This window comes from Manacus vitellinus, unplaced genomic scaffold (genome assembly GCF_001715985.3).
Source record: "Manacus vitellinus isolate BGI_N305 unplaced genomic scaffold, ASM171598v3 scaffold_1_pilon, whole genome shotgun sequence".
In the NCBI taxonomy this organism is placed as follows: Eukaryota; Metazoa; Chordata; class Aves; order Passeriformes; family Pipridae; genus Manacus; species Manacus vitellinus.
The window spans coordinates 18,919,434-18,945,008 of NW_021939396.1; the positions used below are offsets into that span (position 1 = coordinate 18,919,434).

At 35.6% G+C, this 25,575-nt stretch overlaps 1 protein-coding gene across 30 annotated transcripts in view; it reads right to left on the bottom strand.

The window, feature by feature from the left end:
• Window positions 1–25,575, bottom strand: part of RIMS2 (regulating synaptic membrane exocytosis 2) — a 388,249-nt gene that overhangs the window by 72,180 nt on the left and 290,494 nt on the right. For 20 of the 30 annotated variants that reach the window (XM_018077725.3, XM_029959232.1, XM_029959221.1 and 17 more), the window contains 2 exons: window positions 21,731–21,831; window positions 1,590–1,762 (listed from right to left, as the gene is read on the bottom strand). The exons of 5 other annotated variants lie outside the window; for them this stretch is intronic. In XM_018077725.3, the coding sequence (XP_017933214.1) occupies window positions 1,590–1,762; window positions 21,731–21,831 (274 nt within the window). Of the gene's footprint in view, window positions 1–330; window positions 486–1,589; window positions 1,763–21,730; window positions 21,832–25,575 lie in introns of those variants that run through there. 5 more of the 30 variants (XM_029959225.1, XM_029959223.1, XM_029959220.1 and 2 more) reach the window with 2 other exon arrangements.

Below are 25,575 nucleotides of genomic sequence, written 5' to 3' on the forward strand. Positions count from 1 at the left end.
AAATACAAGAAGGAATTCTACAATTCCTAGTGTTTATTATTGTCAAACCCAAATTGTGGTCTAAACCAATTTAAAAAATAGTATGCTGTAGTTGCATGCATATTAATGAGTCAAGTTGGTGTGCTGCATCATTTGGTATGCATAACAAGCTCATTGAAGTTGAGAGTGAAACTTAATTAAATATGAAAGCATCATGACAGAAAGCAAAGCAAAACAAAAAAAAAGCTGCAGAGAGCATAGACAATAAGCAAGCAAAAGAAATAAAAAGGAAAGACAAATAGGGTCTTGGAGGCAGAAAAATAGGTCTATAGAAACAGAAGTATATTTTACCTGTCATCCTCTTTCCCTTCCTCAGTTTGGTCTTCTTGAGCTTTTTCATCATGCCCTGATTCTTTGATCTCCTCCTTATCACAGTTTTCTGTCACCTCTTGCCCTTCCCCTTTTTCATTAATTTCTTGCTCCTTTGCTTTTGCCTCCTCCTCCTCCTCCACTTTTTCTTCCTCCTCAGGAAATACTTCATCTTGTTCATCCCCTTCCAGCCCTCCCTCTTTTTTTCCCTCTATATCCCTTGTCCTTCTGAGGTCAACAAAAATTGAAAAAGGCATGCAAAAAGAAAAAAAAGAAAACAATAAATTAAAGTTAAGGTCATGGAGAAGAGCATGCATGAAAAAAGGAAACGCAAAAGAAATGAAATAAAAACTAAAGGATGGAAACTGTCATAAGGTAAATCATGCTGGCTAAGGGTCCAGCCTAAACTAGAGATCTTTCTAGGCTCTAAGAACATTTTCCTAGGAGAAAGTAAGTCCTTCTTCAAATAAGCAACACAAATAAGCATGGTAACACATCACATTTAGAAATGTATACAGAACTGTGTGAAAGAAACAATATGGTCCTAACAATGCTCATATAAGCAGACACTTAAACAATTTTTTCAAACACACTATTTCTCTCAAGAGGACAATTTTCTGAGAATTAATATAGGTGATGGAGGTGGGTTGCACCTTCGAGAAAAATTATCTTTCACTTGTGCACCAAGTGAAAGCCAAAACTCCTGTGAGTGCACACAAGGTGTAGGCAAAGAAAATACTGTAGTTTGGTCACAGATACACAATGTATGTCTTGTTGAAGAGCAGTTCAAGAGTTGTACACTTACAGTGTACACCCAAATTGGACTAGCTTAAGTATTAAATAAATTGAACAGGTCTATCAAAGTTCAGCAGCTCTATTTAAAAGAAAAACAAGATACCTCTGCTGGCACAAGTTTTCCAGTTAAACTGTGTTTTCAGCCATATTATTTTACAAAACGGTTTTCAGAATGTGCAAATCTAAGTGTGTCTAATGCTTGCTGACAGCATATCTTTGTTATTTTAGTGTATGTTACATAACCCAAGATGACAAAACTTGGCTAAAAACAAATTCCATGAAGACTTCAAAAAGCATAAAATGCAAAAGAAGTTTAAACCAGTATTTTGGAAATTCCCTGCAAATTTCTTTCTAGGTAAAATGTTAATTTCAAATACACATATCAATAAGTGTTCAGTTACACAAATTACACAGCTGTAGCTGGCACTACAGCTCACTGTGCTCACCTTATTTTCTTGTTTCCTCGTGGACGCTCTGACTGGACGGACATGTAGCTTGTGCTGCTGAAACGTGAAGCGCTGCTTGTCCGTGACACAGCGGAGACATCGCTGACATCGCTGTCAGAAGACTTATTGGAAACATTGTCTGAGCCTCGATGAGGATCCCGCCCTGACCGATACTGCAAGAGGGAAGGGACAAAGATACAGATGTTGTCAGGGACACGCTACCACAAATCAGCTGTGGAGCTGGTCCCTGATGCTATCTAAACTGCCTTAGTCACTACATTGCCTGAACTTTTATAATGAAGTTTTTAACTGATACAGAATATAAGTCATGTCTTGGTTTCTATTAATTTTACTCTGCTTTGCTATCCCATTCAAGTAATTAACTCCTCAGGTTCAACCATAGAGTGACTTGTGCAAAACTTCCAGCACATTCAAAAGTTTCACAAACCTTAGCAAAGACATCAAAACCATCATTGAATATTCTTACCACAACTGTTTCACCAGTGCAGAAAGGAAAGCAGAGAGATTAGTGACTTGCCTATGATTGCTGAGCTCATGAAAGATTAAACACAAGACCGAATGTGCTGCATGCTATCTATAGAGTATGTGTCTCTTTTGGGGCCTAGCCTGTTTACAAGAACTTCTAATTGACAAATGCTAATTTTTTTTTCCCCAAGTAAATAAGGAGATGAGAATATCAAATCAAAAGACAAAGCGATGATGTAGTTGTGCAAACTGAACTGCTGTGCTGGGAAACCTGAAAGGATGGGACAGGACTAGAGATAATTTGTAGGGAAAATGTACATGTGCCTCAGAAACTAAAGGATTACAAAGGTATTTGAGCTTATTAACAGTAAATACCAAACATGGAACTGTCAGGTGACTGGTGATTATCAGTAAGCCCACACAACATACAGTATTGTGCAGTGGTATACAGGTTAGATCTGAACAAAATATGATGGCTATTTGTCCTTCTTACATGTTAGCTCTAAATTAAGTCTGTGCCACTCTGCACTGCACTATATACAAATATAATAAATAGCAGAAAGATATTTTTCCCTCTTCATATACAGACATTTCTGTGTATACAGAAATCTGATGGGCTACTACTGATAATCTTTTCAGAAAAATAGTACTGCAACATGAATTGTCAATGAACACAAGGTAATTGTTTAGAAATAAGACAGTGTGGAAATATATGAAGAGCAGAACAGACAGGACTGATAGAAAACAAGGGGAGAAAATAATGTGCCTAACACATCAGTGGTTTGTTGAAATTTTGGGGGTAGCAACATCATTCAGCCATCTGAAGAAAAAAAAAGTGGAAGATCTGTGTAGTACTGCAGAAGACAAGGTTTGGCTATGAAATTTTGTGCTTTTTTATAGTTTTAGAACTGTCTTTCATGAAGTACACAGAAAATTTTTTTCTGTTCTCTTACAAGGAATGTTAAACTGGGAAATATTCTGAAAGATTGTGCAGTATCTCAATTGCATTTCAGAATAACATTTCAGTGCCTATTCATCATAAATTATTTTTATGCTTAGAACTAGTAAATTATTTTGCTCATTTCAAGACAGGGAAATTAAATAAAAACAAGAAAAAATGCTCATGCAGGTTAGACTGTACCCCTGCTGCAGAAAGTGACCAAGCACAGCCTGAACTCCACACTTAACAAAAATGGTTTTACATTCTGCAGCTGTTTTCCTGATCTGTACTAATTTATGGTATTTGTGTTCATCAACAAACACTCAAGTCCTCCCCAACCTTTATGTGTGAAAGTGCACTTAGCCACCCATAAACTCACAGAGTATCTTTGTGATTATAACGTTCAAAAGTTTTAATATTTACTGACTGTTTTTATTGATGCCATTTACTTGATAAAGGATCCAGTACATATTATAACTGATATATTCATTTGGGAACATAAAAGCAATGATTAAGCAGCTATCCTGATCATCAGAGATAGCTGAACATTATACCAGAAAAAAAACAGTGTTCTTTTTCAGCAAGTCCTTTTAAAAGAGCTACATAGCCCTTCAGAGAAGAAAATAATTATGCCAAGTTAAATGTCTATATACTGATTGTAGCTATTCCATTCCCCCCACCTAACCTTCCCTGTGATCATTTTGCATTGAAGACAAAGTTGTGAATGCAGTTTGCGTTGATTTAGCCTAAAGCTACCAAGACTGGGAAGTACAGCCTGGCTTACTGGGCTACCACCACACACTATGGAAAGGCAGCGCAGAGCTGCCCTCAGGCCTCCAGCACTGGCCAAGGCTCCCAGGCAGATGTAATTGCCATCCCAAGCCCTTTGCTGACAAGGATACACTGCCATTGGCTCCCACCAAGCTCATGTACAGCCGAGATGTCAATGCCTGTATGAACATCTGTCGTGCTGACAGTGGTTACTGACCCCGGGCCAGGTACATTGCCAGCACGGCAGCCATAGCGTGGCCCTCCTTTGGGGAAGTAAGATGGGCCACAGTGTCAGACATAAATCACTGATGGAATTGTTGCAATTAGGGGATAGATAATTACTTGTGATGATTCATAGAATAACGGACCTCAGCCTGCAGATCCCACACTGATCTTGCCCAGCAGTCTATGGAAATGAGCCCTTCTGAATGAAATAAATGCAAGCAACATAAAGTGGCAAACTGTATCAGCATTCCACAAAGTTATTCTACAGAGTCACTCTGCAGTACAAAAAGTTTCAAAAACCTATGGTTTTGATTTTCTCTGTTTCATTTCCACACCTGGGGAATGTCAGTTCTTAAAATATACTTTTCATAGCAATGTACTGTATATAACAAATCAAACTTTTCCATAAATAGAACAAACTTATCATGGTTTGGTTGTTTGGGTTGTTTTTTTTTTAAAGCCAATGTAATAGTAATAATCTAGTAATATATAAGTGAAGATTGAAAATTGCTTTGGCAAGAAAAACACGTATATTTAAGAAATATAATGTGAAAAACGATCATCAAATCATTACCTTGTCTCTTTTTTTCTCAGTTGTGTGTAGAGGTACTTCCCATCAAATGTTTTTAATTGGGTCAGATGGTACAGAAATATTATATGACCCTTACAGTTTCAGGATATTTTAGGTTGAAAATTGGGAATTATAATTGAACCTTTAATTAAATCTGAATATCTGAATATACAATATTTTTTTAAGATTTTATTTATCCATTGTCTGGCATCTGCTAGCTGCCTACCACAGTAACATCTAGTAAAGTGAAATTAAATTGTCTTTCTTGCTGGACGAAGCTCAGTTATCTCATATTCATTCATTAGTTCTGCTCCAAATTGTTCTTTATTCTGCTGATAAGGTCTACTTTTGACCTTATATCTGATTTAATTTTGTTTAGGAAATGGATTACAGTAGTGTATTGCATATTAGTGTTTCAATAACTGCAGCACAGAAGACTAAGGGAATCATACTGCTTCTCTGACAGAAGCCATGCTGGCATTTCAGTTTTGCATCTGTTTCTTAAATTGCAATTCTATATACAGCCATTTCTGAAGTGCTCTTTTGCTGCCTGCCTCAAAAGTAAAATGGCATTTCCATTGTGCAAAAATTGATTTTTAAAAAGTATTCAGTTCTTTCATGTCGTATACTGTGACTGTAAAATGTAACAATTTATTCAGTTTTGTGCTATTGCTTTTTCAGTATTTGTGTGGCTAAAGTTGCCCCAAGGCATCACATCTTCATATATGTCACATACTTCCTTTCTTTCTTTTTGCAAATTTCACTTTTTTTTTCTAAATGTCACCAACTGTATGAGAAGATCAACTACTGGATTGAAAATATAATTTTTAACCAAGTGCCCTCCACCAATTATATCTGAAACACTGATACCATCCCTCTCTACTGCCATCCCTACATTCTGTGATGTAGGGTTTATGCCATCTGAATGCACACAGCCAGGGAACTGCAGCCTCCATGGCTGGATTCAGGCTGCAGCATGGCCACAGATTTGGATCATCAGCTCCAGCAGCTGTCCTATGTGCTCCCATTTCCCTCAGGAGAAAACATGGACAATAAGGGAGCTCCATAGCTCCCCTGGTATGGACAATCAGGAGGCCCAGGCTGTGTTGACATGTACCTGCCCATCACGCAGGTTAATTAAAAAGTTTCTTTCACACTTTTTTGTTTTTTAAATACCAGCTACAGCAGTAGGAAAATTGTCTCCTGGCTTTCCTCGTGCTGGAAATATATGCTGGAATAAGGTTAAATTTTCATTTCCAACCCAATCAAGACTCATACAATATAGGCAGCATTCTGGACTTTATGACCCATAAAGCAGTAACAATACTCAGAGTCTCCAAGCTGTTTCAACAATAGGAAGTCTGCTGCAAGCAGAGGGGTTGATTAAAAGATGCTTTTGTATTTTTAATAGTAAGATGATTTTGTCCTATTTTGCCATGTTGAAGAATGAGAAAAATTGCATTATTATGGATTCTATTAAACAAGTTCTAAAGTTTCCAAGATCATTTTCCTCTGCATTAGTAAAATAATCAGCTGGAGACCTTAACAAAAGGATAGTTAGGTGTTAGTGCCTGTGTCTTTTCACTGCAAGAGATTACTGTCCTGTAGTGATGAATTCATACTTATTAAAGCTGAAAAGCAAATAACTGCTTTGCTTCCTTATACAACAACCCTCGCAAACATTTTTACCTCTTGGTGAACTATCAATATGTCTATGTGGCTGAAAAGCCACATAGAGCAACAGATCCTCTGATACTGATGCTCTTATTTCTGCAAAGAAACTGTTTTGGAACTTCTAATTCAAAGGGAGTTTTAAAGTGTTTCATGTTATTTTAATCTATTGTTACCAGTCTTCCATCTTTGACTATATAGTCATGCAGCTGTCCAGGCAATTGAAATTGTCAGTGATTTCTAACCATCTCTCTATCTTATCATCATTTCTCTTTTTTTTTTTTTTTTTTATAGTCTACTCATTAGTTTGTATTTGCTAGCATTTACATAGGGACATGCAAATCTGGTCAATGTTTTTACTGATCAAAATGTTGGGAAGATGTTTCCGACAATTGTCCATTGTGCTGCTACCAGAATATTAAAAAAGCATTCTGGACTATTTCAATAGTTCTTTGCGTCACTGACAAAAGCTCTTGAGCAGCCAGAGCACACCAATTGTATGAAATGTTCTATAATTTCAAATGTAGCTTTTGGTGCAAGTTCACAGCCTCTAAAGGCATTGCAAATTGTAGTTACCACACATCATTTCAATGAATGTTATTTGATTGTTTGATTCTTTCTAAAACCTTTGTTAATGGCTGCCTAATAAAGTCTGCCATTAAAAGGAAAATCAAATACTTAGTAATAATTGCAACAATGACATTACATTTACATAAAGCAAAACATTCAGAGACATTTTTACAAAATACCATATACAAATGAATACACAGAGAGAATATCTGCAGTTTGCATACACACAAACCAAGATGAAGGCTATGATGCCCTTGCCTATAATTCATCCTTAGCTAACTCAATAATCTGTGGTGCTTACATTTGTCACTCTTGTCAAGATCCATCAAGGCACTTGAGATACAGCTAGCCAGGTCTGCCTCTGCCAGCCCTGTGTTAGCTATCACATGGCATACAGGTGTCCCCTGGGAGATATAAGGACTGTCCCTGAAGAGATTAATTCTTGAACTGCTCTTGTGTGAGGCATATAATGAGCTCCACAGTTGCCTTGAGCTATTCAACATGGAGTTACAGTCAGTTCTACCTTAGACTCATTCTTGAGTGCTGATCCTGGCTTCTGCTTTGTAGTCCTGCATCCTATCCCATCTTCCTTCTTTTTATTTCTAAATCTTGGGTCATGCTTCTTTAACCCTATATTTTGCTTCTGATGAGTCCTATTTGCAATGTTGCAACTCTGTTCTCCAGAACTGTTCTAACTCTCAGCCAGTTCTTGCTTTGTATTAAACACCCTTTGATCTCCTGAGCCTGGTTCTATTGCACTCTTGGCATTCTTGTCTTGCATTAACATAAAAGAGAGAGCTACATATGAAGTTTTTAATTAGGAGCAGTACAGTGCCTGGACCAGTAAATCTAGCTGGATGTACAGTGACTCTCTATATATCCATTTCTCACTCCCATTCCTTATCATACATAATTTTTTTCCTCATTAGTCAGAACATTCCAATCCACTTCTACCCTGGATAAAAAGAACTGACTGTTTTGCAAAACCTAATTTGCAAAACCCGATTTGCAAAACCCACCTTCTAAACCATCATAATTTACAGTAAAGTTAGGCCACCAATTGACGTATCAGCAAAAATGAATATCCATATTTTTACTGAACATGTGAAAAGAGCCTACTTCAAAAGTTCTCACATCTTTGTGGTTATGTGCCGTCTATTTTATCCATTTCACTAACAGGTGCTCACATATGCAGTCTTACAAAGGAGTTCCTAAAACTTGATTTCACTATGGGATTAAGCAAACAGCATCCTACTGCTAAATTAATGAAGGAAAACTGAACAAGGAAATAGATTGAGTCAGCAGTGGGCCTTGACAGCAAAGAGGGGCAGCCTTGGTTATACTGACTTGAATATAACAAGTAGATTAAGAGTGATTACTCAGCAGTCATGAGCTCACATCTACAATATTGTAAACCAGTTTTGAGGCCCAAAGTACAACAATGACATCAATAAACTAGATTGAGTTTATTGGAAGGCCACTAAGATGGCTGAGGGAGTTGGGCTTGTTCTGCCTGGAGAAGTGATGGCTATAGGAGTATCTAACAGCAGTTTATCAGATCATACAGGAGAAGACGTAAAAAAGACAGAGCCATTCACAAGTAGCTCTGACCAGTGTAAGTAGGCACATTTTTACAACAGGTACAGTGAAGCAATGGATCAAGTTGCCCAGAGAAGCTGTGCAGTTTCCTTGAATGTTTTCAAGACCTTAGCGGGTAAAGCCCTGAGCAACTTGTACTGATCTCACAGCTGACCTTATTTCTGACCCCTGCTAGGGCTCGCAAGAAGCAGTTCCTGAGGTGCCCTCCAACCCAAATTAGTCTGTCATCCCATGGGTCAGGGTAATCCAGGAGCTGAAGAAGAAACTGTAAGTGCAGTAGTAATGCAGAAGCCACCAATGTATCATGTCTATGTATCATGACAACTGGAAATCTAGAGGGAAGTAGTCTGGAGGCAAGTCAAATCAAAAGACAAAAAATCATGCACTTCACATATGCTGGCATATGGTGACATTTTTTTAAGGACTCCTAATGTGCACATATTAAATAAATATAGGACAGCACTAGAAAATATTCTGACATTACATCAAGAGAACTTACAGAACCTGTAAATATTTGGTAAATTAGGAAGCAGTAAGGCAGCTCTTGGGCATTTGGGTCATTTAGTGAGCTTGAGAATTAGCTTGTCAAAAAATTTCTCTTCTTACAAAACAACTATCTTCCTGCAGTTGGTTTCAAAACTGTCATATGTCACTAGACAGTCTTTTACTCTGATGTTCTTTTTCATACAATATGACTTTTGGAATATAAGGTAACCTCTAATTTCAACTGCACTAGCATCTGCACTGAAATCAAGCTGTTATTAATGTAGAATTAATTAACAAAGATAGCTTCATTAAGTTTAGGGAACTAAGTATTATTATTTAATCTTACTTTACCTCAGGACCAAATTTTAAAAATTTTGAAAGAAGAGAGCATGGCAAACTTTCTGCTGCAATATATGGAGTTACCACATTATTCTAAAGACTGTTCAAAATCACATTGACATTGTTTAAAATCCCGTCTCCTCTATTAAAAACACAGCGGGTGAAAACCTCTTGTTTAAGATGAAGATAAGTAAACCAACAGAGGAATAGTTATAAGCATCACCTCAAAAATTCTTAAACGGCAATCCAAGATGTGTTACACATTGAGTGAAAATATACAGTTTATACTGACCAAGTAGGTGTCTCATAATTTCTCATCAAAAGCTACCTTAAAGTCACTACTAATGGAGAGAGCTTCTACATCAAATCATCAAATAACTGAAACAGGACACCGGGACATGACATTTCATAGTACCAAGAGGTTACAGCACCCAGTCCTTTGGTGGTATGCCTCACGTGCGACATAACTCGACATCTTTAAAAGTGAAGATAACTACTTTCCATTAGTAAAGTAAGACAATCTTTTCTATGGTTCTAATTGATTCTGACAGGCAAAAGCAAGATCCAGGTATAGCATACAGCTAGGGAAAAACAGCTATAACTGACTATATAAATTGGAAGGAATAGAAAATCTTATGTGTCCGGTGGATAGACTTCACCTTACTACAAGATCTGATGATTCCAACATGCCTGAACAAGTTATAGGTGAATGACAGAATGTTTTCCTGTAGCCAGAATATTCGCAAAAGTGTTTCAAAAAGGCAAAGATCTTGAAGAAATATGAGTCTACATAAGGAAGGCAAATAAAGAAGAGGTTCAAAAGAACTCTTAAATGAGAATTAAGAGTAGAAGGATATCCAACAAAAAGTCCTTCTTTTCTGATATTAATTTAGGAAAGTATACAAAATGGAAAATAAAACAAAGTTCTTTCTAAGGTTTATTTGAAACATTTGCCATCCAAGTTCCCTTTCATACTGCTGATCTCCTCCTGAATTTTAACTGCTATTTAAAACAGGGCAAAGTCAGTCACCAAGTTTCACTTCAGTGAAATGGGTCCACAGTCTGGCTATATGATGGCAGGTAATAAACTTACATGTACCTCACAAACTCCCCATCATCTTTTTGATTGCCATATATAACTTCCTGGCAGTCTTATATAGAAGGAAGAAAACGTATTTAAAATAGAGATCAACTATCCCTTAGTAATCCAGAACACTATGTCAAATCTCCTGAAGATGCATCATGGACACTGTTCATGTCCAAAGTATGAGCTATTCAAGTCAGGGTGGTTATAAAAACACAGGTGTCCAGGGCTTCACAATTTACTGTGCAATTGCATTTAATGGTATCTCCAGTGCTTTATTTCCTGGTGAACTTCCTCATGTTTGTTGGACTAATTGGTGAGCCTACAGTTAACTCACTTGTTCAGTGGGTTCAATTTCAGTGATAACTCTTCTTTTTCTGCTCCTTTTTGATCTTCCAACTCTAGTACACCCTACTTACATTGGACAAACTGAATCAAAGCATGCTTCCTGTATTTATGTTCTTTAAGTGATTCACATGCCATTTCTGTTACCACTGCTCTCAAAATCTCTTGCACTTCATACAGTCCTGCCATCCAGTCAACAGCTTATTTTTCAAAGAGAGTAACAAGGCAGGATTTCTGTTTTAAAAAATCATCTAGTATCTCTGATTGTTCTACCCTGTTTGGGTTTCTTTGAGACGCTTCTTTGCAAATGCAAGATAGGAAATCAAACAATATGCATTTTATGCATATTTTTTATGCATCAACCTGGATTTAAAATTGCATTTCCATAATTTGTTTTCAGTCCCTAGGTCTCATGAAAACAAAAACAAGTGGAAAAAAATTAATAAGGCAACCATCTTTTCTTATCACAGAATTTCTGTTTCATTACATTTTGTTTTACCCCAAAAGCCTGTAAAGTATTTCAGTATACCTGATGGCTTGAGAACAGAGATATGAACTTTCCCCTTAATCCTACTTTCGCTATGTAACATTTAAATACGCTTTTCACCAAATTTGTCCTGGTACACGGCACCTTCAAAGGAATTCATGCTGAAGAGAACAGCTGGATTGATACATGACCATCTGCTGAGTTCTGTAGGCAGAAGTGCCTAAGGACACAATTGCTCAAGAACAGGTTATAAATATATCTTTATATATTTATGATTCCACTTTTTAAGTCCTTAAATCCATAGCTATCAAAGGACAGCCTCCAAAATCAAGCATGATTTGAGGGGACTTCACATAAGTTTTTTTCTTAATCTCTTGTTTTCACTGATTATTAGGATATATCTTGGAAGATCCCTGTACAATAAAAAACATATCAGCTCAGCTGATAACTTTTCTGCAAATTCTCTAATGATCTCTAATGATCCACGTCTAGCTAAAGGAAAAATAAATCTGCGAGATATAGAAACCACCATTGCCTCATCCATCCATAGGCAATTTAAACTGCTTAGAAGACATTATTTTCTCTAAAATGTATATCCTCAGCAACTTTACCCTCATTATATTGCAACTAGTAGAAAAAAAACTGCAGGGAGATCCTGAGCATGCTTCTACAGATCAGAAAAACTGGACTCTCTGTTTTTCTCTTCAGTCATTGAGTTTCGGTTCTCAAAGAGGGAGTAATTAGAAAACATGTATTACTTATGTCTCTCATATCTCATTATAAATACTATATTGATTTACCTCTTTTCTTACTTGTAAGGTTAATTTGAATTCAATTTTACAGAAAATATGCAATACCTATTAACATTACTTACAACTTCATCTTTACCATGTAAACCACTTTAACACTAAGATAGTAATATGTAACATTTGTGGAAAAGAAACAAACCAAAAAATTCAGTTGAAACTGTATAAGACAGGTACATATATCAGGTACTATTCTGGGATCAAAAACTTCTGTAAACATTTTTGAAGATCTTTAATGTCTAAGAATTTTTAGAATAATTGAAGTCCTTAAAGTTATTTTCATTTACAGATGTTTCCTTAGCATAGCATTAGCATTGCATTTCCCAAACTAATGTGAGTAGAAACTAGGTGAGATGAGGGAAAGGAAACACAGTTTGTTGCTTTTTCACAATTCTTGAAACTGAAAGTCAGCCTATTAATCAGAATTGAATTTACATTTTCGCCTCTTAGATACAGAACACTATGTCATAGTGTTTTGAATTTTGTTTTCAGAAATCATATTCTGACTAAACTGTAGATATTACTAATTAGCTAGTTGTTTCAGATTAAACTGCAGAAGTACACAAATTATCAGAATTGTTCTTTATGTGACTGCATGTGTCACTCAAGAGAGAACAGAAACAGAATTACACATCCTAGTTCTCAGAAATTAACATATCTAAGATGTTCTATATAATGCAACAAATATAACATCCTTTAGAGATTTTACATAGTTTGAAGAAAAAGGATATCAGATAAATTTTACTGTGATAAGACAAGCTGAACTTCAGGACAAAATTGCATATGTTTGCCTGTATGATAGATTAATTTTTCCTCTCAACATAATCTGACTCTGGAAGAAACACAATTTCCAATCTTTTCATCATGATAGTTGAGGTTGTTAGATGAAATATATATATATATATATAGAGAGAGAGAGAGAGTTGTGTGTGCATATATATTTTTTTCAAGGTAAATATTTAGGACAAGATATTCTTTCAGTGAAATTAAAAAAGAAAAGATATTTTGTTTCTTCAAATTGTTTAAAATTTCATTAAAATTACATTTTCTACTCTAGAAATAATAATGGAATAAGTTTGATGTAATTATTACTCTTTGCATAACAAAAATGAACACGGTTTGGATACATCATTAGTCTGTTCAGAAGGAAGGATTAAATTTTTTAACTGCTTGTTTTTTCTTGTTATTTCCTGTTATTATTCACTAATTCCAGACAGTCAGTGAAATCTCTTGTAAAACAATGATTTCTCTCTGCAGAAGGAGGATAGTATTCCTTCTGACATATGACTAAAGAAAATATTCTATTATCCAAGACTAAACAATATTAGTTCTTCTAAGCAAAGAGTCTACTTCCCAGAAATGACAGTCAGAAATACCAGAGGTTAGAAAGGGCACAGAGGTAGTTTCATGTTTTTGTTACATTCTCTCTAGAAGTGTTGCTGAAGACATTAAGGCTTTACAAAAAACCTTCCTATGCTGAGACTCCGAGATACTGAACCTGCTTTGATTAGCTCCATTGTGCACAACCACCTTTTTCAGAATAATGGTGGTGTGCTACCTCTCCCCAAATCCTTCATATGAAATATCTGCAGAACAGATGCCTAAAGTCACTATTATATTCATGAAAATTAACTGTAAGAGATTATTTAATTAAGATACTTTAAAAAAATCAAAACCCCACAATGTCTCAAGAAAATCTAATAGGCACACATAACTTTATTTCATGACAACTGGCAAAAATTCCTCAAAAGCACATACCTATTGTTGGGAAAAAGGTTCATAAACTGGCAAAATTTGTACTGATAATTTTGGGGGTGCTATCAAAGAAAATCAACCCATTGAACAAAGAGATGCACCCCCAGAGGTGAAGAAAACATCCACACTGCTAAAACTTTACTGGCCTCAACATTATAGTAAGAATTACAAATACCAACAGTAAACTCTGGGCAAATCCTTCATCTAAGGCATGCCCAGCTGAACCACAGGGAGCAACACCAGTGGCCATCCCAGGAGCACCTCCTCAAGCTGCTGCAGGGCAGGAGAGCAGGGCAGGGCAGGGGGCGTGTGAGGTGAGGGGCCAGCCAGCTCTCCTGCTTCTAAGTCTGGTAGTGCCTGGTGCCTTCTGAACCATCCCCTGTGAAGCAGACAGACAAAGGTCCTGCTTCTTCAGCCTGGAGAAAAGAAGGCTCCAGGGAGACCTTCTAGCAGCACTCGGTGCCTAAAGCAGGCCTACAAGAAAGCTGGAGAGGGATTTTTTTACAAGGGTATGTAGTGATAGGACAAGGAGTAATGGCTTTTCCCTGAAAGAGTGTACATTTAGATATAAGGAAGAAATTATTTACTGTGAGGGTGATGAAGCACTGAAACAGTTGTGGATGCCCCATCCCTGGAAGTGTTCAAAGTCAGGCTTGGTGGGGCTTGGAGCAACCTGACCTAGTCAACCCCCATGGCAGGGAGGTTGGGAGTAGATGATCTTTAACAACCCTTCCAACCCAAACCATTCTACAGTTCTATGATTCTATGATTCATTTAGAATCCTACACATTTAAGCAGGATCCATACAGACGCTGCACTGAGACTTCAGGTCCATCCTAAGTGCGTGCCATGTTTTCTTTGATGTTTCAAGGTCAATAGCCTAGTAAATTGATCTAAAAAACGTTTCTATCATGGAGCCATTGCTCTACCCTTGTTATATTTCAAATGTGAATAATATTCTTTTTGCATCTATTCTGCCTGGCACAGGATTAAGTAGCACAAGCTGCAGTTTGGTGTGATATGTGTTATCACAGATTACTATTCTCATTTCTTAGAGCTCCCTGACTGTTGCAGTAATTCAATTAAATTTATATATTCTCTATTTTTGAATGTCACACTTAGGCATCCAGATATTTAGTACATATTTCCCAGTTAATTTTTGTCTTGTTTTTTGTAGTTTGTCCCATTTATTATCAGCATAACATCAGTTTCAGAACAACTTAGATAGTTAATTCAAGCATAGCCACAGTATTTGTTACTCATTAATTGTTACTCAATTCAGTAGCATCTTGGAATTTTACAGCTTAAATGCAGATAAAAATTGTAAACAGAAATATTGAGTTTAATATGAAAAAACAGCCACTCTGAGCAAAAAGACCAACAGTTTAGCAATTCACTTGTCTATACAAAGCAGTTCTGAAAGGAAAATATCTTCTATTACAAAAAGGATAAAAGGATTTTAAATAAATTGCAGCGATTGTTCTGGCTGGAAGTTGATCAAAATATCATAGAAGTGATTTTAAAATGTGAATACTCAATCTGCCTTTGGCAGAAATCTTTTTGTATATCTTTTTGTCTTGCTGTATATTTGATATATATGTGTTTGATAAAGCTTGCTTTTTGGAAAAGAATATTTAACTCATTGCTGTAAGAGTAGAACACAAGACTTGTGTTACACTTAGGGTTTTTTGTGTTTTCTTTTTAATGGAAAAGGATAATTTTCTGCCATTGAAAAGCCCTTTTTTTTTTCCAATAGACTCCAATAAAAAATAAAAATTCAGAGCCAAAATAGACTGATGGGTTTATTTTTTTACTTTCAGGAGTCATTTTTTCTCTTTCAGATTTGTTGTAAAATTATAAGGTACTTTCAGAACATTCTATAATGTATTTAACCTCAGCTTTCTAAATATGTGATTAGCAATAGAAGCTTACACAAAAACTAAGAAAATGGGTGACAACAGAAAGTACCTGCTGACAGATAAAGACAGCCAGTATCAGTCTTTCAGATGTTTATATTTCAGCCACAAATATCATATATGAATGCAGTATTTTTGTTAACTGCATTATTTTTGTTAACCACACTATTACATTTAAAATACATTAAATTTCTAATAGAGACACGGATACTCAAGATTAAAAGAAATAAATTAGAAGATTATCAAAGCCAAGATAAATTAAAGAGAGCTTGAGTTAAATGAAAAACGACAGCAGCAGAAATATTTTCTGAGGATTTGCACATCTTTGACTAAAGAAGGAAGTACTAGAAATCACAGCAATCCACATCTATATTCAAAGTCACTAAATGACTTTTAAGACATCAGCAAAATACAGTCTGATAAAACAGATATTAAAGAAAATATGCTTTCTACATTACCCTGTATATAGAGTTTAGTTCTAAAATTCTGAATTTATTTCATCTAGCTATATTTTTAAGTCTTATAATTGAACTTTAAATCCTGTACTTACAACAGCCAGAACTTAAACTTCAGCAATTCATTCCACAAACTTTTTATATTAAAAATACAATAAAATACTTGATTGGAAATATAAATGTTATCAGCACTATGGGGCAGAGAGACTCTGCATTGAGAATTAAAATTCCTTACATATCACACATGAGCACGACTGATTGTGTAACCTGAGCACTCAAAGGCTGTTGGGAGTGACACAACATGTCATTCCAGACCAGAGAGCTGGTTGAGCCACCAAGTTTCCAGCCCAAAAATACGAATACTGATTACTCCATAGGAAATTACAAAAGACATGGAACAGTCAATAACTGAAAAGTTTCCTCACCTGGGAAATTCTTTGTTAGTCTAACTGGTGTTTGGTTTCCTTCCTGAAGCAAAGAGCTTATTTGAGCAGAAGCGGGCAAGGGGAAGATGAAGGGAACCCATAAAACTACACACAGATATTCCCATTTGTAAATTTATCAAATTCTACTAGTTAGGTCCTTAGTTGAACAGGTATTCTATAAAAATTTATTGCATTGAATATTTGTGTGTGGTCCATGTTAGCCTTGACTTCTTAATTATTCTTCAGCAAAGGTCCATTCTAATTATTTTGTCTTTACAAGTTTTATCCAGATATTTAAATTTTTAAAATTTAACTGGTATATTAAATAGAAATGTATACAAAACAATTTATGCACTGTTTTGAGGGAATATGGATATCTAACAAAGCCTCCATTTTGTACTCAATATTTTGAATATTTCTCTTTACATCCTTCACAACAGAAGTTGTAAGAAACAATTATAGGATCAAAGATGTATATTCATAATTATTATAAATTATCAAATTATTACTGGGCATATCATGATCTTCCCAGAACTCCCAAACTCTAAAATAATTGCTAATATAAACCCAACATAAATCAAATACGGCTTATGTGCAGTAAATTATCAATGATGTCAACATCTCTTTAGTTTGGATGTTTGTTCAACTCCACAAAGGTTTCAAGAAGAAAAGTGACAAGTGCTTCTGCTAGCAATCTTTGCTGCTCTGCTTTGATCTTTAAGGAGAAGACAAGGGCATTCCCAAAACATCATCAAATCAAAGGTTTCAGTCAACAGCACCAATCAGAGGATACCAGATGTAGCTGTAACAATGACACACCTATTTACTGCAGGTTTCAGAGGAAAAAGGCAGCTCTTGGACACTTTTGCATATTGCAAGAATGAGAACTGAGATCTGCTTCTGAGGTATTCAAATTCAGCCTCTTCCACCTCCAGTGTTACAGCTCTTACCTTTTGCACATTCTCTCACACAGGTAACCCACAAGGTGTTACTTGATTCACTGCTGAACCAAAGTGTCTCAGTCTGAAGAACTCAGCTGTTCAGTGTCTGCATGCTCCAAGAGCATTTCAGCTGCATCTACACTACTCCAATGAACTGAGCACGTGCTTGACTCTTCTTTTCCACAGTTTAATTTGTCTTGGTTTTGTTATCAGTTTAGAAGATCATAAAGCAGAATGCTAGTATGCCTAATAGTACTAGTTTCGTACACCAAACAGGGAGAATTATGCTTCTATATTGAACTTGTATTGTGGTTATTGATTATCAGGAACTGCAGCTTTACATGCATCTGATGATGCAGGAAGTTTCAGTCTTATCATCAATATGAATCATTAGAGGAGGAGTTGAGAAATCCTCTTTGATGTTCTGTATAATTGTTTATTTGATGTACTCTTTATAAGCCTAAATAAGCTTGTTCAGCAAAAATATCAGGTTTTATCTGGTCTTTTACCTCTTTTATCCCTACTTTATTCCTTGTTGCTCTAACATACTATGTTCCTAATTACTACATTACTATTACTAATTGCTATATTAAGTAACTGGATTTCTCTGCCTTTTTGTAGGTCATTATTTTCTCCTAATAAAACAAATAAAATGAGTCTCAAGATACTTTGAAGTTTAAATGTGTGTCAGCTAGTAGCCAGTCTCTGTTTTACCTTTATTCCTAAAGAAAACCATGGTTTTTCATTATTCCAACTCCTACACAAATCCTTTCGTTTGACATTTTATGCTTGTAGTGACTCAGATTTTTTGAAGTAGCTAATATAGCCTGAGTTGATGGAATTCTCTCTTGATTCTACATTTGACTGCAAACTTCACACTGTTTGCAAACACTGCTAGGACTCCACATACAAGAAGTATCCTCTCTCATTTTCCTCAGTAGGAGCAAAGCATTTCAACTCTCCTCAGATGATCCACTGGCCAAGTTCTAGTCATGGGGCAAGGAGAGAGGAGTGGCATGATCTCTCACACCCTTCATCCTTCGTTTGTCAGCAAGGTTTCCTGAATCTGAGCAGCAGTGGGAACGGCCAGGGGAAGGCATTCCCACCACACATAGCACTATCAGGGCTCAGCAAGGCAGAGAAGCTCAGAGAGGTTTGATGAGGTAGTTTGAGAACTGACTTCAAAAGTCAGTTCAACCAAATGTGAACAATGTGAATCTAGCATGGGGCTCATCAGTTCCCATCCTGGCCCTTTCCTCTTCACAGTGCATCTTGATTAAACACTTTAGAATTGGGAAGCTCAGTTTTTATGCAAAACAATAAACCAGACATTGAAAGATCCTTGAGGAAAATTACACAAATTAGTATGGTAAATGGTTAATTTTGTCTCTGGTGGAATACTCTTGTGCTACTGTGATTTTTTCTGTATTTCCAGAATTCAGGTTTACTTCTGTGTCAGCTTCTACCAGCGCCACAATTCAGACTTTAGTATATATACTTAGTACAAGTCTCCTGGTACTCAATAAGCAGAAATCGTTGTTCCAATACCTAATCCTTAGTGCCCACAATGTTTTTCCTCTCATGTCTGCTTAGTTGTAAACATTATATAAAAATAAATATATTGCCTGCTTTCCCTATATCTGCCCTAAAATCATACTTCAGCAGCTTCTGAAAGATGTTATTTAAAGAAATAACTCCTTTACACACTGTATTACCTGCCAAACTAATGTATACAAAATATTATGAAAGCAGAATAACATTGTTCCAAATACAACGAGACATGTATAAGAATAATAAAAATACAACCTGCAATTTTATGAATCATGAGGAAAAAAATATGAGGGGAAAATCAATTTCCTATTTCAGCAGCTTCTAAGAATACCGAGGTCTGGAAGTAAACTTTTCCCACAAGCTTCTTATTGTTATAACTATGCACCACAGAAGGGTATGTAACTTCCTCTAAAGCCTCTAGTATTGACTTCTAGAGGTATAATACAAGATGTCTTCTTTAATATTTTAATATTTACTACAACTTCTGTTTTTATAGCCTTTGCTTTTTCTGCAATGAAGGATATTTTTTTCTTAACTCAGAGTAATCATGGGGGACATATAGTTGTTGATTTCCATTTAAAGAAAAAACTATAGCACAGAAAAGTAAAAGAAAATGCCATGTGCTAGCTCTCCTGAATGGGGCTTAATGTCTACTTAATGACATTTTTCTCATGTGTGGCATGCTTCATTGCCTGCTTGTGCCAGTTGACAGGTTTAAAAAATCAAAGTCACTGTATGCTGCACAAAACATGAGATTTCAGTCAGCATTTGACATATGTGTTTCAGTTCATGATTCCAGAAGAATTTTTGTAGAACCCAGATAGATAAATAGTACTTACTCATTTTTCTCACTCTAGATAATATAAGAACTTAATTAAGGGAAATTGAAGCAGTGGTAGTAAAAGAGTGAAGACTCATATGCTTAAGAGAGTTATGGTTCTCATATGACTCTAAAACTACACAGTTTTAAGAATGAATTTTGATTTAATACATATATACAAATACTCAGTGTCTAGTTCCACAAGTTCATTGATAGAATAAATAACTCATTTTCAAGTACTGAAACTACACTTTGGCAGAAGAGTAAATTAACTGTTTATTTCTGGAGACATTTTGTTTGATGTGTGCAATAAATAAATCACCATATTCATAAAATAATTCCATTTATAATTTTCCTCTTTAATACATTCCAATAATACTGAAGTTAAAATTTTAATAAAAAATATAAAAGATGTAGAGTGAGGCCCAATAATATGGTGTAGGTGAAATGGAAAAACAGAGATAGTAAATACTTCCTTAGGTAGTTATATTCTATCCAGCTCCTTCACATGAGAACCCATTTTCTCCACACCAGTCCTACTTCTGACTCATATTTCAGTCAAGCATAGAGGGAGCAGGAAAATCAGCAGATTAAATTAAAATCTGATTATACATACAATACATAAAGTCATATTTTTGTGGTACATACAATCACAACACTTACGATAAGGTCTGCTCACAGTGTTATTCTCATCTCTAAAAGGTAACACCTTTCAAAGCCCACAATATAGAAACACAGGAAAATAATTTTGCTATAGGTGTCAAAAGAAACATCTAAACACGACATTATACCAAGTCCCTCCCATGCATTAATAAACATTCCTCTGCCTTGCATAGTAAAAACTACAAATGTGAAAACCCAAAAAATCATGGAGCACATCTAAAGAGTTTTAAAGTATTTTAAGCCATTTTCACAGTTTTGGGGGTTCTTTGTCAATTCTATTTTCGTTAACAGGGTTTTTCATTTTGAAATGGGCTTTGCTAAATTCTTCCTCTATTTTCCTGCACTGAAATGTATATTCTAAAAAGTAATTATAACAAGGGTATTAGTCACATTTTCTTCAAAACCAATAATACTTAATAAATTTGACAATTTCTTTGCCTTCAAATATTAAATATCTCATTTTACAGCAGCTTTGCCAATACTGGGAGCAAGGAACTATACCCTGGAAATAAAAGCCTAAAACAGACTTCTCTTCCTCAACCCGCTTTTATAGGTCAGAAGTCTCGTGTTTTCCACTTATGATCTGACCTCAATTAATGAAGTCTTTCAGAGGACACTAAATTATTTTTGCATAATAGAAGTTTAAATTGAAAATATCTTGATTATTTTAATTAACACAGTCTATATGACACGACCCTGTTCCAGATAGCAGGAAATTTTGGACAGTATATTTAAGGTTATATTACTACACAGAGATTCAGCTTCTTGGAAAACTGCCACAGCTGGGGTGAAAGCTTTTGTTGGTGTATAAAACACCTTTCCAAGTGCTAATTGTAACAAGTAACTAACACTGCATCTTCCAGTTTTCAATAGATCAAGAAAACTCTTTGTTCAACTATGTGAAAGCCATGAACAAGTTTCAATAGGGCTCATTCCATCTGTCACTCAATAAACATCTTTTTTACTTCTCTTTGAGTTTTTAAATCATGGAACTATTGTTCCTTTCAGTGGATAATTACACTGCCTATTTCATTTGCTTTAACTTAGCCTTCTTAAATTTTAATAATCAAGAACTCTGTGTATTGTTTTGCTGCACATTTCCAAAAATTTTATTATAGACACACAAGAAACTTTTACTGAAGAAAAAACCTGCCACTCATCTATTACTTTCTAAAAGGATGTTGGATATTTCAGTTTAGCATATTTTGTCGCTTTTCAAAACAAAACTCCCTTGCCTTAGAATGATAATCTTGTTCCAGCCTGGAATCTGATCCTGCTACCTGTTTGTACTTGCTCATTTTCATTTGGCGATTCCTTTCTTCTACATCCATTGCACCTGTTAAGTTAAAAAAAAAAAAAAGAAAGAAAATAAATACACAAGCAGTCCTCAATTCCAAGGTTAAAATTATATTTATGGAAGTTTTAACAAAAAGAGATGAAATTTGATTTACTTAAGTTCTGTGTATATAATTTTAATTTCTGAAGTACGATGTTGCAGAAAACTAAAAAGTTGTAACAGGAGGAAAATATCAGATAAGTATTTCAGCAGTCTTAATAAATGTCGTATTATCTACACAGTTCAAATGAAAACAACTTTGTGGAAAACTAAATATAAATGGAACACAATGCTTCCACAGAATATAACTTTATTATTTCAAAAATAATTAAGAGAAATTGAGTCTTTCATTTAATAAAAAGGAATGCAAAGACAACTTGCTTATTTGGGTGCAGATCCTGGTTCTGCATTTACTATAATGTGACATACCAAATTACTAGTCAAGTGACCACCAGAGACTAGCAGACCTTCTGTTTACCATTGGAGCATATTCTTGGTATGCTCAAAACTATTTAAAGATGTCTAAAAGAATCTTAAAGAGCCACCCAGTGGCATCATTGTATTATGTTCTAATGACACACAATTTCAAGAATGATTTCAGGATTCATTCTTGGATCAAATATGTGATTAGTTTCAGTCAGAGATGGGTTCTTACTACATGACTCAGGCAGCAGCTGGTTTCAACCAGCTGGTACTGTAACACCACAATTTACTTTGTAAAATAATAAGGAGGTGCCAAAGCTGAGGTGGAAAACTGAGAAGCAGAAAAAAAAGAGGAAGGCAACCACTCAGAAGAGATTTTCAAACAAAATATAGGTAGCGATTATACACACACAGGTTTGATTCTTTTCCATTTTAACATGGTATAAGTCAAGAATAGTTCATTATGCACTGAATGCTAAAACATACTCATTTTGACTGACATTGTCTTAAACTTTTCATAATTTTAACACAAAACTTATTTAGGATTAAAATTTTAGAATCCCACTAGTCATAAATGGAAATTTCTGTATATTATATGCATTGAACAATCTGGACTGTACATATGGAACTGAGATGGGAATATTATATTTCAGTATACTAAATAAAACTGATTTAAACTCTAAGCCTCCGTTGCAAGTCACAATCTAACAGTAAAGTGGGGTTCTGCACAAGAACTACGCAGGGCCTCTGAGCTTTGTGTTGTCTTTCTTGAAAACAGTAAAGGTAGTAGCAAATACTATGAGATCTGCCAGGTAAATGTTGGGGCACTTCATAGGAAATCTGAAAGGAGAGAAGGTGAAAGAAAGTGGGAATGCAAAAAGACTAAATTCTACTGTTCCCTATAAACCCTCTGGCTTCTGATTTTTGTATTCTCACTCCACATCCTTATTCCCCACAACAACATGAATGAAAAGATTCTAAGAGAAATTAAAATAAAGAAAAATTAATTAGAAAGAAGAAATGGGATTTTATAGGGAGAAATAAAATAGAAAGGAGAGCAGCAAATGAAAATTCCTCAAATAAAATACATCTAGTTTTTCCTATCACAATTTTCCTCAACTATTATACGCCCCATAGCAGCATTTGTCAATTTATTGTAAAGATGAAGTGACTTTTTTAGGATGTCGTTTTAAAAGCTCTAAAGATATATTTTTTCCTCTTGAAAAAAAAACTTTACACTGGAAAATGATTTTTTCTTTTTTCAATGACAGAAGTAACATATAAGGTGTTACGTCTGCTCAAAGAAAGAAGTCATCTTTTGCTTTTTTTGTTATTTTGTCATAACATTCTGCAAATCCACTTGGCATTTTTCAGTAATGTAAAGAAAGGAGATATTTTTTTGCAAAATAGAAATATTGTCAATTTTTCTTCTGTTTTCTTATGAAATCATTGCATGCATTCTTTTTTGCCAAACATCCTGCTAAATTTCAGGAAATTACAAGAAGAGATGAAATAGCACTTCTTGATCGTAAATTAGAAATTTCACAATTACTTGAGAAAATATCCATTCTTATCTATGTTCAGCTGGCAAAGTGAAAGCTAGATTTTCAGAAATCCAATTGCCTACAATATGCAAAACCCAGCACTCTGAAATATACCATTCAAAAGAGGAGCATAACACGTAAGAGCTTGGTGAGACCTCTGCAGCAAAACAAGCAAAATTTGTGGTTTATTTTTGTCTAAGAGAAAAACAAGACAGAAGAATTTTGAAAAAACATTGTTCTATTCCCATAAAATCTTATTAAAGGAAAATCTAACTTGCTTTGCATTTTTGAAACTGTCTTTAACAAGTGAGTGGATTCAGTTATATGCAAAAAAGAGGAAAACCTGAGTGCAGTGGAAAGTTCACAATGCAGAAGATCAGCTCTGGTTCTGCTGTACAAGGAACTGCCATGCAGAAAGTGTGCAGGGTTCCTGGCTGCCACGGGCTGATCTCACTGTAACTTAAGCCAGATGGCAGTAGGAAAGGTTGAGTGAATGTCATGGCACTTCCCATTCACGAGGTCCATGTTGCACTAAATGGTGCAAATGCAGGGCTGTCATCATCTCCACTTCTGCTGGCAAATCTATACCTGCTGAAACCTATGTGAGGGCGTCTAGCAGAAGCAGAAAATTCTTCTAGAGTTCAGTAACTCCCTGCGTACGTTCAGCTTTTAACATGAGTTTAGTAACCAAGACTGAACATCAGTCCTATCCTAAGGACTTCACTGTAATCAGGAGCTGTTTATAGAGCATGTGTAGATAAACCAGAATTAGCCTGAATCTAACCATTAGGTATCCACAGTGGCAAAAATGTAGGAGCATAAGTTTTCACATGTCCAAATAACACGGGGGCTGACTGAGCCCTTGTGTTATTCAGATCCTTAGCTAGAGCCCAGCACAACATTTTCAGGACTACAGAGTCTGACACTAGAAAAAGTAAAGCTACTTCTGATGTATTGATCTACTGCCATGATGTACCAAAGTATAAATTTTGGCCAGGCAAAATGAGTTCATTTGTACATTTCTACCTTAACTTCCTTCTGGAATTTTGCTTCTAAACAGTAGCTGTACCTCCAACAGAAATATCCAATGAGACACTCAAATGTCAGCCATAGGAACACAAAAAATAAAAAAGACTGAATGGGAGAAAAAAGCCTGGTGTTGCTCACCAAACATAACCGGGATAATTGCACTGTAGGCAATATATTGGAGTTTTGTTTATTTTGAATAACTCCACCATTAGAGAGCCATGGCCTGAAGGTTGGTACAGTGGAGTTTTCATGGGCACAGGGAAATTCCTGGCTGACAGAACCAGCTGCTGATTCATTATTAGCCATTCTCTGTCTTTTCAGAAAAGAGTGTGCTGAGGGAAAGCAGCATAACTACAGTGTAAAGACAGTCCTGAAATGCCAGAGTAAGACATCCAAATATAGTGCACAGCAGCCCTGTAACCTACCCTCAGATCCACAAGAACTGTAGTTAGAGACTAAGTTAGTTGTGCCAGAGCTTAGCTCTAGTGACCACTGTAAATTAAACCTTAGGCCATATGAATTGTACTTTGACCTTTGTTTTTATCTATGGAAATGTAACCAGTAGACAAAGGATTATAATTACAACTTTAGCTACAGGATATCCTATAACGAAAGATAGGGAAATGTCTCAAGACACAGACAAAAAGGGTGCCTGCAGGTACTGGAATCACTGCTCCAGCTTCAAATAAAAACCATTATTTTCATGTTTTAGCTTGAAAATAAGATAAGATTCAGCTACTTCACCATT